We start from the raw sequence: 14,847 nt of genomic DNA, 5'->3' as shown, positions 1-14,847 counted from the left end.
ACTTTGATTCTGACATTTGGGCTCAGCTTGCCAACCCCCACTTGTATCTCGCATATGTAAAGAAGCAAGTTTCTATGTCATGGTTCTCAATTGAAATTTATCAAAAAAGAATACAAGTGATAAGAGAATATGAGTTGTCTTGTATACAGTCGGTTTCCATCTTTAATATTCCACCCCATCTTCAGCTCACCGTAAGCTGTGTTACTCCAAAACTCCCATTCCCTGAAATAACCCAATCATTGCTGTAAAGAAGTCCGAAAGATCACAGGAAAAAATCTATCAAGTATATATCGTCCGCTCGAAAAGTAACAATAACATCATTAACGATTACCCATTTTTCTGAGTCATGAAAAGGAAAAAAGATACCCAAAAGCCTCTCCCCAAAAACTACCACGTGAACTTCATCAAGGCCGGGTTCAAAAACACAGGCAGGGAGAAATGAGCAACCACAGTGGTCGAGAGAGGGTAGATGGCGTAAAACTCGCCGATGCGCCACTGGTGGGGAAAAACGGTGGTGCCGCAGATCATGAGCGCCGTGCAGAGGAAGCAGTACACGAACGTGAACTTGAACTTGCGGATGATGCGCAGGATTTCGCTGCCGAAGCTCAAGTTTTCGAGTTCCTTTGCCGTGGCGCCCCAGATCATTTCGATTTCGAAAAAGTGGCACAAGATAGCCTGGGCCGTGTGGAGAGAAAGACCGCCCAGGAAGATGGTGAACATTGGAATCCACTTGATACACTCCCAGACTAGAAAGAAGTTAGTGGGCTGCAAGCCGCATGATAAAGCCAAGCAGATGAAAACTTACAGGCACTGAGAAGACCTTTCTCACTCAATCGGTACCGCAGCACGGCCAGCCCAACGTTACCAAGACCGTTGAAGACAACCACGATGGAAACATAGATGGCGAACGAATCGAGATAATACTTGTCATACAAGCCATAAAACCAGCCGGTGATAAAGTAGTTGGCCAGGGTGATGCACCAGGCTGCAGAAATGGCGTAGTAGGTGCCGACGTAAGCCATAATGGTCATCTTCTTGGGCAGCGGAATGCTCGAGCAGATAAACTCCCGGAAGAGACTAGTGAATGGGCCCCTGACAATCCAGAATCGGAGAGGATGAAACAAAAGCTCGTTGCAGCCAAAGGCATACTTTTCCCAGCGGGCCAGTTCGTCATAGACGGTCAAACTGACACCCTCCTTGAATCCATCGCCGGTGTAAGAGGCGTAGCGAAGCGTGTAGCCGGCGACCTGGAGGCGGAGGGCCATTTCGAAATCTTCCGACACGTGGGCTTCAGACCAATACTTCTCATAGCCGTCTTCATCGGTGTATGCAGTGGCGTCCTGGATAGCTGACCATCTGAGCACAGCGTTGTGTCCGACGAAGGGGCACGCATCGCCAGAGGCAACGGCGTAAGTAATGCACGTGTAAATCAGATAGGTAAAAAATGTGACGCTAGAAGCACAGTTAGCCCTTAGTCTTCATCCTCCCGCCCCGAAATACGACTTACCCTCTCTCGAAGAATGAACTGGTAACGTTCATGACACCAGACTGGAACTGGATGATGGCGACCTCGGGGCTCTGCTCCATCTCACTAACAGCATCCAACAAGCAGTCCTTGGGAACACGAGTATCAGAGTCGATGATCAGAATGTAGTCGCCAACGCGAATGTTGCCATCAGCCCAAGTCCGGCCTTCATCACCATCCAAAACCTCAGCAAGGCACTGGCGGTACGCAGCTGTCTCCTGCTCGTTGGTCCACTTGGGACCCCGCTGGATAGCATCGAGCTTGGCTTCCACGAGATTGCTGGTGCGCAGAGCGTAGTTCATGTTGCTGGCCTTCTTGAACTTGCCGCGACGGATAAACTTGAGCTCGCCTTCCTCCTTGGGGTTGGGATTGTGAGGTGGGCGCGCCACCCAGCCGATGTTGTGCTCGTCATAAAAGTCGCGGCGGGCCTGGGCGTCCTCCTCAGAGATGAGCTGCATACCGTCGTCGTTGACAAAGATGTTGGCCGATCCACCCTGCATTTCGTATGTGCTAATGGCCGCCTTGAGGGACACAACCGTGGGCTGAATGACAGCATTCAAGCCCTCCTTGTACACGGGCATCTGGATTGTGACATGAGGAAGAGCGTTGGCATCGCGATTGAGCCGGCGGGGTGGCTTTCCGCTGTAGTACTTGCTGTTGTTTGCGACTGCTGAAATGGGGCCAAAGATCTGGAAAAGGTTGCTGACAATTGACTGGAAGAAGAACAGACTGACAAACATCTGCAGTGGGCAGACGGCCAGCAGCGCAAATCTGAGATAGGTACCATCCACTGCAGACTGGTATGCCAATGCTCTCCATCCCAATCCCGAGCATACGATCCAGAGAATCATGGTGAGTGTCACAATGATGGCGCTTTCCAACCTGACGGGCCGTTTCTCAGGAGCACCCTCCAGCTGGTTCGGGTCCAATTCGTCCACATTAACATTTGCCATGTTCTTTTCGTCTTTCTCGTCGTCCTCGCCCTCCTCCCCCCTCCCCCAAATGATCTCAATAAACCTCTGTTCCAGAGTATGAGCCCTGTCCAACAGCTTCTCGGGCTCATCGTCCCACACAACCAGCATCCTGACGTCCTCAATAAAGGCCGCAAAGTGATGCAACTGACCCCTCGGAAGATCCACCATGGAAGGCAAAATCTGGACTCGGAGCCCGTCGGGAAGCGGCACATAGTCGATATCGGTTTTGGTGACGATCGAGTCCATCAACGCCCTCACAACGGGCGTGTTGACCGTCATGGCGCAGCGTACGTTCATTTGGGAGACCATGGCGTACAGCGATTCGGGAATGCCAGCCATCTGGGGGGGGCAGCAGGTGAAGTTGCCCCGGGCCTTCTTCAAAACAACACCTTCGTAGGGATCCATTCCGCTGGCGTACTGTTTCCGGAGTTGCTGCTCGTACAGCCAATTGACCATCATGTCGTTTCGGATTTCCATAATGGTGCCCGTGTCATGGTTCCGCTGGTCACCTGCTGGGAATACCGAGTGTCGAAACGAGGCTCGGGATCTGCTTGGACTTCGTTTGGAGCCTGACCGAACCGTCGCCGCGTCTGGAACAGACAGCATACTCGCCCCGCCGGACGCAACCTGAGGAGTGGCATGTCCAGATGTTGCTTCGGAGGGCGGTGGTGGTTGTCTTCCTCGCGGCTGTATTGGCTGAAGTTGGTGTGTAGTCGGCTTGGTCCCCTGCTTTTTCCCACGGCCCCCCTTTACCTTCTCCCCGTCCGTACTCCCTGGCTGATCATCTGGACCCGTCGCAGGCGTAAAGTACGACTGGAACTTCTTCATCTTGCCGGCCTATCTCGTGGTGGCAGGAAACAATGGCCCTACCTCCCAAGATGTCAGGGCAAGGCTTTCCCTCTGTTTGGTCTCGAGCACCGGAGTAAAAAGGTCTGACAGTCCGATAAGGTTTCGTCGTAAACACGGATCGAGGTACGCCAGGAGACCCTCAGGGTGGGGAAGGCAACCCTCGAAGTTCGAACTCGTGGTATGTGAGCAACAAGGTTGGGTTGGATCTTGAGTCAATCCGGACCTCAATGAGCGAAACGAAGGAAAGGAAAAACAAGTCCAGTGACACTGGAAGGAATGGAGAGGGGGGGGAGGTTGAGCCCTGTATAGGTGCGGGTAGCAATCAAAAGAGAAAACGGAGCAGGGGGTCAAGCTGTGACAGCTCAGCGTGCCGCCCATCAACCCTCCCCTTCGTGCACTGATGCCATTGCCAAGGTACCAGGCGTTCCTCAAGACTGGGTTGGCGCCCGCGCTGAAAGGCCTGCTAGCCTATTTTGTCACCACCCCTGTTTATCGTTAAGCGTGGTGTAAATGGAAATACCATGCAGACCAACTATATTTACGCATGGCTCCCGGGTCGGCTGTGCCCGGCTGCAGTGCTGGCAGAATTGTAACCTAGGTATCGGTTCTACAATTCATCTAGATCGCCTGATAAAAGTCCAGAGGCAATTATGAACAAGAAGGCAGAATCTAGACGTATAAAGCCGGTGGGTACAAGAAAGAGGGACCCTCGCGAGGGATTCTCAAATTGGGTACGGGGTAGCAATCGGCACGGATAGCACGACCCCCATCCACCAAACATCAGCTCGGAAACCAGCTCGTTCCAGCGGATCGACTGGGCAGTGATGCAGCAGGGGTCCATTTGGTTCCTGTGGATCCCATCAAGACGAAAAAATTAAGCTCTGGAAAGATCCGAACAAAGAGTCCACCGATGATCGCTGTCAGCTGTGGTTTACGGTCGATCATCTTTAACAGGGCTCATTCATGAGACTCATGAGACAGATGGCGAAGGTATCCTGCCTGTCGGGTCCAGATCAGCGATGAATAACCATACGGCCATGTTTGTTTGCTGGTAAAATTAAGAGATATGTATTGGCCGCGCGCAGCAAGCCACAGCCGGTGGCTGACTGATTGGCGCTCGCAAAACTCGTAAGGCTTAACAGTTTTCTGATAGTTGCTAGGCTGGCTGCCAAATTTGGACTAGGGAAAAAGGGGGGCCCTGGCCAGGCGCTGGACACTGAGATTAGCGTGGGAGCAATGGTGAATTCTCGAGCGCGCTTTTCTGTGTTCCAGTGGGGAGCTGAACTCGAGGTTTAGAAGCCGCCGAGATTGCGGTGATGATAATGGGCCCAAACTGGGTGCTTTGATAATTCCACTCTACAAGAAAACAGGAATGTTCTGGTGAGGCTCAGAATGAAGCCATCGTTTTTTGTTTTGCTCCGGACAGGAGCGAGCTTTTGTGAAGATGGCCGATACGAAGACCGAGAGTCCGTTGTCGCATCACTGCAATGCATGTCCTTCGGCTCAGCACTTGGCATTCAAGGCGGAATAATCGCTGTTGTTGGCAACGATGGTGACAGTTGTTGGTACTGCGGTGGATTGATAAACGCAAAGATGAACCAGGCACTGAGGCGTGTCCCGTCAAGCGCCGTTTTGCCAGGTTGTGAATATTGATTCTGTCTTTTGAAAAGGGGCATTGACAGCCACCAATCTTGCATGCTCAAGCTTTCCATGCCTGCGCTCGAGCGGTTCAGCTGTCTTCACCCCTGCTTCACAACGCCTCTTGTGGTTTGAAAAGCCACGGCAGCACTGGTACCACTTCGCGATAGCCGCATTTCCAGGCCAGTGTGCACAGATACCGTCTACTGCAGCTTTGGAATGCGGTGTGCATGGGTCCATGGCGCCTTGCGATAAGCTCGGATTTGTGAGTGTTGTTCAGGTTGGGACTGAGGTGAGATCCGTCTCTACAAGCACAGTGCCTGGATAAGAGCTGCCGTAGTGTATGGTGATGGGAAGGCTTGAGGCCAGTAAACAATGAGTGTATCGCTGTACAATTATCGTCAAATGTTAGGAGCTTTGTAGCCTGGAGTCCCACGCACCAGGTAGGTAACTACCGATTAATCAATATGATCGACGGCAACCGACTAGGGATAAAGATAGTAACCTGGATGGCAAGGATACGTGCCGGCTTGTTAAACAGATCGCCAGCAGGGAGAGCGTTTGCTCCTTGTCAAAACGGACTACTCCCGCAGATAAACGGCAGGCAAATATCGGGAAAATTAGCGATAAAGCAAGGCTTTTCCAATTCAAGTTGCTGAAGGTCTCGGCTTTGATTTGCTGACTTTCGAGTGAGTGAGTTTCGGTCCATCGAGTGATGCGGTACGTGTTACCATGCTGCCAAATTCTGCAGGTTGAGAAGAACTGACGGGACCTGGTTGTCAGGTTGACCAATCACGGAGGGACAGCATTCTCATGCCGGCAACAATATTCTCGTATCGGCAGGATTTATCGACGGCTCTGGTCCAACAACATGGCATTCGACCTGCACGGTAAGCTGTTTGCGGGTAAAAGATTGTGTCCAGTAAGCTGATAAGTACCAAATCTCTGCTGTGTAACCACATGAGCACGATGAACGGTGATGGATATCGACTGTGGCGTTGCTTAACTCCCAGTTGATTCAGATTTTGGGAGTGGTTACTGATAAGAAGATTTAGTCGATTTGATGCGAGAGGCACAGAGGCTTTCAATGCCAGGTGAGAATGGCGGGTAGTTTATCCCGTATTGACAACGCTGGCCCAGATGTCCCTTTAGAACCTTTCGTTCAAGAATGATCTCTGTAGGCATGGTCTACAAATCACATGTTGGCCCTTTCGCGCGATCAAGCAAGAGGAGATATCCATCTGTTTTGGACATACCTGACGGAGGGGGTATCCAGCCCAGCATATTACTGGACCTGCTCTAGCCATGACTTATCATTGGCAACATAACACAAGGTAAGGAAGAACTGTACCATGATGCGGTGAATCAGAGTGGTGCGGTGAAGAATTCAAAAGACTCGGTCATGTGCCCCCATCAAGACATGGGGTTTCGTAGGGGGCCAAGTTCGAAGCTTCGACGCGCAGAACAACGTGGATTGTTCCCGGCGCCAGGACGATCGTGATTCTAGGGGATGCCTCACTGGGGAAAGGATGTTCCAGACTGTCGGGTCTCGAAAAACTCAATATGGATAGTAGGTTCCCGTACCAACACCTAGGCAAGAGCTATGAGGGGTAGATTTCCCAAGGTACGTAACAGCTGTACGCAACAGCAATGTTCCTCCGGGGCGTGAGCCACGTGCCCCGGCAGAGTTTTTTTGCGTCTAATCCATCATAGTCTTGAAGATATCTCTCAATGGCGTTCAGATCCAGAAAAGTCGCAAACGTCACATGCCCAGGTGCAGCAACGGTCGTGATAGTGACGTGGGCAAATACCCCGCCAATCCTTAGCAGTTGGCCAAGGTGGGGTAGTTTTAGCTGCTCCTGCATCCCGGTGCCGGGGTCGTTTACCCAGAGTGGGGTCCCTACCGGGGTTGGCTGGCTCCTCCCCCAAACAACGATTCGTTCTACCTGGAAGCTACAAGCGTTGCTTGGTGAACACGTCAAACTGGCATCAACTTATATTATGTTGCCAGAAGTTACATTCATGGCTTGATAATGGCACATCTATCCTTTCCTCTTCAGTGATACGTTTCTTCTTTTCCCCTGTTATTATCTTTGTGCGTTCCCTCCCTGTGCCTTGCCTGCAACTCCTCGATCTCCCGTTCCGATTCCGGGTCTTTGAGAACCCTCCTGGTCACCGCATCATCGCTATCGCGCCGATATCATCATTGAACCCGATACCACCCCTTTTCCTTCCCCTGAGCGCGATCTCTCACAATGGCTGTCTTTGTTGAATTGGACGACGAGGACATCGAGTCCCAAAGAGATGGGCAGGTGTGGAATGCCACTGAAGCTCAAGCTCACCAGGCGAAAGGTGTTAGCACAGATAAGAAGGACAACCAGGAGGCTCATGAGTATGCCGTCAAGGAGGTTCTGAATCAGGACCACCTTATGACCAAGGCTTTGGGATGTTATCCGTAGGCCGGCAATCACCCTTTCTTTTCAATCTTTTCAAACACGTCGTCCTTTCAAGACCATCACCAACCCTTCCCCTCGGCGGCGTATCGAGGGGGTTGAGGAAGTACTGACTGGTTCCAGGATCGCGCAATCAGTGGCCAGGAACCTGGACTTGAACTCCCTCGACAGCCTCTCCCGCACATGCCACATATTACATAGCGCTCTGCTGCAGGATCGCAGAGGACTGATCAACTCGTCGCTTCGATGCTCTCTTGAAGGCGTCACTGTTGACCCGCAAGACACACTACGCTTTCGAGCGCGCTCTGCCAACTGGTACTACGGGCAAGATTCCTCCGCAAGGACGGATTTCCAGGGCAAATCAGGGCAATGTGCACGAGACATGGTGGGACCTTGTCGACGATGTGGGACAATCGTTTGCAGGGTGAGTTCGCAAAGCTTGATCTTAACCGCTGCAATAACCCCCTGACTGTATCAATACCAGAATTGCGCTATCAAACCACCTGCTCAGATCGTGCTCCGAGATCGACATCGGCGTCTCTGCACCAAATGCGTCACGGCACCCCTAGGTCAGCTTGTCAAGCCCCCAATGCGCCCCGAGGTCCGCATCGATTCGGATGATATGCAGCGCGCCATCTGCCAATGCGGCTCCTCTGGGGTCTGGCTGTGTTTCCCGTGCGGAAGGTCTATCAGAAACGACGATAACACTTACCAAAGGTATAGTTGGCACACGCTCCCGTCACAAATTCCACATGCTAACACATGTTTTCCGTGGCAGCGTCTGGAAGTGGCGCAACCAATACACCGATGTCCTCAGTGGTTTAGGAACGGGTATCGGTGATGGTGACCGCGGGGTCCAGTGCGGTCGTAACTCGCAGTGCTGCGGCGCCCGTGAGGTTGAGCAGGAAACGGACTATGATGCCGAGGCCGCTCGGGAGGCGGCAGACCAGCAGCTTCAACAGGACCGGCTTCGCGCAGGGCTCGGTTCTAGAAGTGATAGCAGTGCTTCTACTTCGACGATGGCGTCGGGTCTATCTGCTGCCAGCAATGCTAGTCTCAGTAGCTTGGCTAGCAATGCGACAGGCGGCTCCGGTTCTAATACTTTGGGGGGACTTTTGAGCTCAGGGTCAGACCACATGCGCAGGACGCCATCCCCAGCTATGAAGGTTGGGTACGTGAGACACGAAGTCGAGGGTATCGGGGGCGTTATGAAGAAGATTTCGGTCAAAAGGGTCAAGGTTGGGGCTTGCGTGCCAGAATGGGACGAGGAGAGGCTGAAGGGTGAGGTATTGGGAAGGGAGGTTCAAGGTAAGAGGAGGAGTTGGTGTGGATGGTGCTCACGAGTCATTCCTGGGCAGGGTGATTACGAGCTGGACAGGCATGGGACCAGCGATTGGAAGGATGAGGACAGTATTAGTTCTTGGAGGGGTAAAAACAAGGGCAAGGGGAAGGAGGCAGCATAGAAAGGGAGCGTTACTGCGTTGTTAATTTAGAGTCTGGGATATTTATATATCAGCGCTGTCATTGGGGGAAGGGCGGCGGTGGTGCACAGGGTGAGATTGACAGTACCTCTCTCTACAGGTGGTAGTATCCAGCGGGGCAAGTGATTCAACACCCAGGGGAGGCACATTGGTACAAAGTATATTTACTGAATTATACAAATTTGATTCAGCACGATGACAGCCGTGGCCGAGCTGCTCATTTGAACATTTTTGTGCTTGTTTTTACAACTGCCTGCGCCCTGGGGTATGTTTTGCTTGCTCGTCCATCCACACATCAACCCACTCAACCCGTATTGTGGTATCAGAGGTTCGTCGTCTCCGCGTTTCTATGATTCCCAGAAAAAGTGAAGCCTCCTTTTTTGTATATCCCCAACCAAGAGAGAGAGAAAGAGAGAGAGAAAGAGAGAGAATCATGTGATGTGTCCCTATCGTACAGAAATGCTATTTCCCCTTCCTTCCATTCCCCTCCTCCGAATGAGACAAACATTCCGCCAAGATACCCTTTTTCGAAACCGGCTCCTCGCTTTCTTTGTATATACACCCCTTGATTTTGCCTTGATTTGGCCTTGATCCAGGCTTTCAAATCTCTCCCCTCATCAACATCTCCATCCTCCTCTTCCTCTCCTCCTTGGCCTGCCTCTTCTTGGGACCCCACCTCTCCCTCGCCGCCGCGTGAGGCTCGACGTGAACCTTGTCTCTGTGCTCCTTGCCGGCCTGGACGCACATCATGACGAACATGACGCTGCAGCCAAACTGCCTCGCCAAGTTCAAGACTGAGTTCTTTATCGGGTCGGCCAGACGCAGCCGGCGCATCTCCTCGACGTCCTCTTTTGTGAGGGAGTGGTTCTTGGGGGCCGTGGCGGGGGACCGGTCGTCGAAAATGGTGGGGAGGGAGGAGACGTCTACCGGCTGGGAGGCAAAGTTTGTGGTGACGGAGGAGGAGAAGAGGTTCTTGGCGAGGGTGGCGCGGCGGCGGGGGTCGGATTTGGGGAGGAACTTGAAGGGGGTCTGGAAGACGGAGGGGGCGGAGGAGGGGGGGTTGAAGATTAGGGTTGTTGATCCTGTCTGGGATGATGCTAGTGGGTTGGAGAGGAAGGAGGGGTGAGGGGGGATGTTGAGGGAGGCTTTGTGGCGGGCGCGGGTGGACTTTTGGCGGGTTTGTTGCTGGTTACTTGGGAGGCGGAGGAGTCGTGATGTGGAAGGGGTGGTGGTCTTGAGGAGACAGCAGCAGCGAGCTGCTGGGCGGGAGAGGGTTGCTTCCATTTTGACGGAGGGTTAGACTGAAATGGCCGACAAGAGAAAGTGGGTGCACGTCGTCGGGAATGGGGTCGGAGGTGTGGTGGTTATGTCGTGCGGCGGCGGTCCCCTCTCCTCCTTCTCATCGGCCGGGTAGCTGGGCGATTTGGAGTCGCGATAACTTTTTCTGAGCCCGGCAGCTGTTGGAAGCTCGGTCACGTGGTTCAACTGAACTTTTGGGTCGCCTGAGGTCAATGCTTTGGGCTTGGCTCGACAGCTTGGGACGGTCAAACCAATCACCCCTGAGCCCGGGTCGATCTCCACCATTTCCCCAGACCCGGGCCCCGGGTGGAGTAAGCCGGCTCCGGTCAACCTGCTCCGAGACCGCCGGACTGTCAGTCACGGGAGCGGTTTGCTTGGGATATGTAACTGGGGCCTAGGAATTCGACAAAGCAAACAAGCCCAAGAATAGAGTCTCGGCTCGGCATTAGTCTTTAGCTAGGCATCCTAGCAATTTCACTTGGTAACGTATCCCACTTACACCATGCTCAAAATCGGTCAGCTTCATCTCCCAGAACAGCGCTGTCGCAGGTCTGAAGAGACCGGAATTTTATGATGTTACCTGCCAGGCAGAACACATGAAGTAAAACGCTATACGCGTCCCAGTGGTTAAAGACAACAGCTACGTAAGCCACTCGCGTGGTTGCGGCGCCGAGCATACCGAGACCCTGATTTGTGTGATGCCTGGTCGCATAGAGAATTAAAGCAAAAGGAAATGACCGTCCGCGAAGCTGGCGCGGCGGCTGACAGGGGGGGAATGTCAGTACCCTTACGAAGTTTCTCAGATAGCACCTGTTGAACGTGACATTTGGTACACAGTTTGCAGACTTCCAGAAAACATCTGGTCCCTCAATTTATGTGCGCCTTACTCCTGACGGGAAGGATCACCTGCCTCACTGTACACGGGAATTCTTCAGGCTGTAGTTGATACGAACGGCTCATCTCAGGGGTATTGGTTTCATCCCTTCAAAAATAGTCCGGCCAGTTCGTGTGAGAGTGCCGTATCTCAATGTGACTGGTGAGGGGCACATCAGGCTATCACCATCACCTTATATCCAGCCACCATTGTTTACCCTCTATCGGCTGATGTAAGTCCGCAAACATTACAACAAAGATAATACTAGTGCTCCAGCATTTCAAAATCTCAACAAAAAGACCCAAATAAAAGCAACCAGCTTGTAAGCTGCCTGACTGTGACTGCCCCCTTATCGGTCACAACCCCACCATTGGGAAGCTTGGACAGAGACAGTGACTTATGCAACACAATGGCTGGATCGCACCAATCGCTTGCCGTCCCTGTGTCTTTGAACCTCGCACATGTCGCAGAGACAGACAAATCGGGCATGCCCAGTTCCAGCTTGAGCTCCTTTTCCCTTCTCACGGACAGTTAGGGGTCGAGGGTCGAGGGATCAAAGAAGGAGGGGTCTCTGCTCGTCCATCAGCCGGGAAACTTGGCCTAGCGGGCTTTTTGCCCACTCAACATCACTTGACTTTGTCACGCCAAAAACCTGTTGAACATCATGTACCGAGTCTTCCAGTTCCTGCTTTGGCTGGTGCCGAGCCGCCGCCACGGCCATGCACAGCAGTCTGGTCAGGGGTGGCCTCAATGCTCGCTCGCTGACTGACTGCACGAAGGGTAGGTTACTAGAAGGAAAGGGAGGGGATAGCTTAAAAGGGTCGGACGGTCGGCGCATTTGTATGATACAAAAAGTCCAAATAGATATGCCCATCACATCCCTCTCGGACCCAAAACAAGAAGGAAGACACATTCCTCCAGGTTCCAATCAGATCTTGGCAGCGCCGGCGTGGGACGGCATTACGTCTTAAAACCCCGGTCCGGCTCTCCCCTCCTTTCTGTGTAGACTCGTCGAGCTCAAGCATCGTCATTCCCTGCTGATCACGATTTGAGCGCACCTCGGCAACCGCCCGACATCACAATCCCCAAGACTCACAAGAACAAAGGCAAAAGGCCCAGACCCGACGACGAGGACAACCGGTCAGCCCTTGAACTTGTTTACCGTCCCGTCCGCTAAAAACAGCTTTTGCGCCCACCCGACATTTCAAATAGAAGCTGCCCAAACCTCCAGCTCTCGTTGCTGCTCTCGCAACCCGCACGGTAGCATAGCAGCATAGCAACGGGTCAACGGGAGCAGAGTTGGGCCCGAATGCGCCGCGCCAGATAATTCCAGACGCTCCCGACTGCCTCGTCTTGCTCAGCTGTTTCTTTCTGCGTCGCACCGCCAGCCGTGATCAGGTATGACCGCATCCCCATTTCCTGTCTTCTGCTCCATTGGTCTCGTCGGCGGAGACCACTTCACAATCGATATACTCGCGGCGAATCGGGAAATTCGCATTGCTCACAGGCCGTCTCTTTTTTTATCGCGACACTTGCTTTTTACCCCCACCGCAACGTTCTGCCGAGATTGACAAAATTTCAATAACCACGTATTCAGACGACTTGCTGAGGCTGTGTTTTGCTAACGTCCTGGTTTGGCGTCGCATCCAGATTCTCAGAGAAGACTTGGAAGCTTTATCGAACGAATCCACCAAGGTCCCTGACTCCACCAAGTAGCCATCCCACTGGGATTGATCCACCTGGTGCTCCCCCGTTTAACCTGCCAACAGCCCCGAATCGCGACCAACTTCGACCTGCGCTTCATTCTCCAAACTCTCTACGAACTCCAAGACGAAACTCGCAAATCGCAACCATGGCCGGAGCTTCAGCAACCATCTCTACTGGGGAACCCGTCCCTTTTCCCACTCAGCCCATCCCAAGCTCAAACGATGCGACCCCGCGCGCGGATGGAGATGAGAAGAAGACCAAGAAGCGCGGTCTCTTTGGGTTCGGCAAGAAAAAAGTAGAAGACGTCATCAAATCGACCTCCAAAACAGTCGCATCACCGTCTACTAATGAAACAACCTTCTCGCCAACAAGACGAACCGCTGCCTCTCCTATCCGCACAGAACACATCCATTACACCCCGTCCTCTCCCAGCCGACCCTTCGCCTCTTCTCCACGTCTTGCGTCCCCAGCGGGCAGCCAGATCTTTGAGCGCAACGTCCAAGAGTCCGCCGTCGCGCTCCCAACCTCCCCTGCGATCCCCTCCCATATTCAGACCGAGAACTACATCCCGCCCGTCCTTGACGCCTCCTCCGAAGCCATCACAGACACCCACCTTAACCCAGATAGTGTCGAGATCATCACACACGCCTCCCATCAGCCCGCCGCCGTAACCGTCACCGGCGGCGGCGGCGGCGGCTACAACGAGCCAACATGGGTCGACGAGCTCGCGGCCTTCTCCCTTGACCGAGGCAACAGCCCCACCAACCCCGACAGCGCAAGCAACTACGGCAGTCTTGACACGACTGACGTCCGCAGGCTGTCATTCATCTCGTTTGCGGATGTAGTACAAGCCGAGCAGCAGTCTTTTGGCGGAGTAGCCGGCAGCAGGGAGAGCATGCACATCCCCGGACTGACCTCGCTAACCTCGCTCAACAACAACGCCAACCGGTCGCCTTCCCCAATCAGGTCGCCGGTGTCGTCATCAGCGGGTGATCCGGGCAGTAAGAGTGGAAGTGTGAAGGGGTTGGAGCTCAGCCCGGCGAGGAAGCCGCTCGGTAGCCCGACGAGTTTGATGGGACATAGCATCCCGCCTTTGGGGTTGAGTGCGGCGGGGGGGCCGACCGTGAGCGGGGAGTTGAGTATTGAGACGATGAGCCAGGCGTTGAGGAGGACAGGGAGTGGGGATTTGAGGGGGGGGTTGATGGTGGGGGCTAGTTTGCCGCAAAGTCCGGTTTAATCTCTCTTTATTTCTCTTTTTTTTTTTTTTTCATGCTTTGCAGTTTTTGATATCCATGTCGTTTTTGTTTTGGTTTCTTGAAAGAAAGGGTGTTTGATGAGAATTTTGATCAAGAAGGACTTGTGGTTTGTGTCGTTTCCTATTCGATTACTACTACCCCTTTGGATGTTTGGTATGCTGATGGGGTTTGGTGTTTGGTGTGTGTGTGTAACCAAGTTGAATACCACTTTTTGTCCCCCTTTGCTTCGTTTCTTTTTTTTTCTTGCTTCGGTTCTTTCTGGAGAAGGGTAAACAAGATTGGGTTGATATGGAGGATCGAGAAAGATGCCCAACAGAAGGGAGTATGTTTATTTGTGACGGGTTATGAGCAGGATCTTTTCTTATTTTATTATTATTGATATCTTTTGTCCTTTTATTGATACGAAATATTATCCGGTCAAAGGGGGTGTAAGTAGAAAGCAGGCAGACTTGTACTCTGTTTTATTTGCTATCGAGATCCCTTTGTTGTGTGAAGTTCCCCGTTTCGTCCATTTATTATGGGTTTTGTTGAGCAATTCGGCGCCTGGTTGTTGATATCATGGCGCCTTCTCTTCCCCGAAGTGGATGTGAACCGCCGAGGGTGAGTTATGATCGCGAGAGGGGCTAATGAAACTTCAAAGATGGTCAGCTAAGAGCTTAAGGAATGAAGAGCTGTGTGCGTGGTTAGGCAACCTACCCATGTACTCTGCCGATACTTAGATACGAGCTCGAGGTTGTCCGTAATAGCGATCATAAACAGGACACTCCAGTCCGGCTAGCCTTCTTTCTATT

At 52.7% G+C, this 14,847-nt stretch overlaps 5 protein-coding genes across 5 annotated transcripts; 2 read left to right on the top strand and 3 right to left on the bottom strand.

The window, feature by feature from the left end:
* Positions 1-387: 387 nt before the first annotated feature.
* Positions 388-5,762, bottom strand: QC761_210170 (uncharacterized protein; the record flags this gene model as incomplete). Its single annotated transcript, XM_062876756.1, has 5 exons — positions 5,718-5,762; positions 5,492-5,668; positions 1,508-5,437; positions 806-1,452; positions 388-746 (listed from the first exon to the last, which is right to left on the bottom strand). The coding sequence occupies exons 3-5, from the start codon at positions 3,325-3,327 to the stop codon at positions 388-390; spliced, it is 2,826 nt and encodes a 941-aa protein (XP_062735381.1). The 5' UTR covers positions 3,328-5,437; positions 5,492-5,668; positions 5,718-5,762.
* A 1,137-nt stretch (positions 5,763-6,899) lies between these two features.
* Positions 6,900-9,081, top strand: QC761_210160 (uncharacterized protein). The gene is made up of 4 exons (XM_062876755.1): positions 6,900-7,441; positions 7,563-7,863; positions 7,924-8,156; positions 8,218-9,081. The coding sequence occupies exons 1-4, from the start codon at positions 7,242-7,244 to the stop codon at positions 8,900-8,902; spliced, it is 1,419 nt and encodes a 472-aa protein (XP_062735380.1). The 5' UTR covers positions 6,900-7,241; the 3' UTR covers positions 8,903-9,081.
* Positions 9,082-9,520: 439 nt separating this feature from the next.
* QC761_210150 (uncharacterized protein) lies at positions 9,521-10,204 on the bottom strand (the record flags this gene model as incomplete). Its single annotated transcript, XM_062876754.1, has 1 exon — positions 9,521-10,204. One exon carries the CDS (start codon positions 10,202-10,204, stop codon positions 9,521-9,523), a length of 684 nt encoding a protein of 227 aa, XP_062735379.1.
* A 12-nt stretch (positions 10,205-10,216) lies between these two features.
* On the bottom strand, positions 10,217-11,034 carry QC761_0042410 (uncharacterized protein; the record flags this gene model as incomplete). The annotated part of the gene is made up of 2 exons (XM_062872372.1): positions 10,719-11,034; positions 10,217-10,550 (listed from the first exon to the last, which is right to left on the bottom strand). The coding sequence occupies exons 1-2, from the start codon at positions 10,721-10,723 to the stop codon at positions 10,217-10,219; spliced, it is 339 nt and encodes a 112-aa protein (XP_062735378.1). The 5' UTR covers positions 10,724-11,034.
* A 1,911-nt stretch (positions 11,035-12,945) lies between these two features.
* QC761_210140 (uncharacterized protein) lies at positions 12,946-14,037 on the top strand (the record flags this gene model as incomplete). The annotated part of the gene is made up of 1 exon (XM_062876753.1): positions 12,946-14,037. One exon carries the CDS (start codon positions 12,946-12,948, stop codon positions 14,035-14,037), a length of 1,092 nt encoding a protein of 363 aa, XP_062735377.1.
* Between the last annotated feature and the right edge of the window lie 810 nt (positions 14,038-14,847).

The sequence above is a fragment of the Podospora bellae-mahoneyi genome, chromosome 2, assembly GCF_035222275.1.
Source record: "Podospora bellae-mahoneyi strain CBS 112042 chromosome 2, whole genome shotgun sequence".
NCBI lineage: Eukaryota > Fungi > Ascomycota > Sordariomycetes > Sordariales > Podosporaceae > Podospora > Podospora bellae-mahoneyi.
Note: the sequence above shows the minus strand (reverse complement) of the source record. Positions and strands in the feature narration are given on the sequence as shown.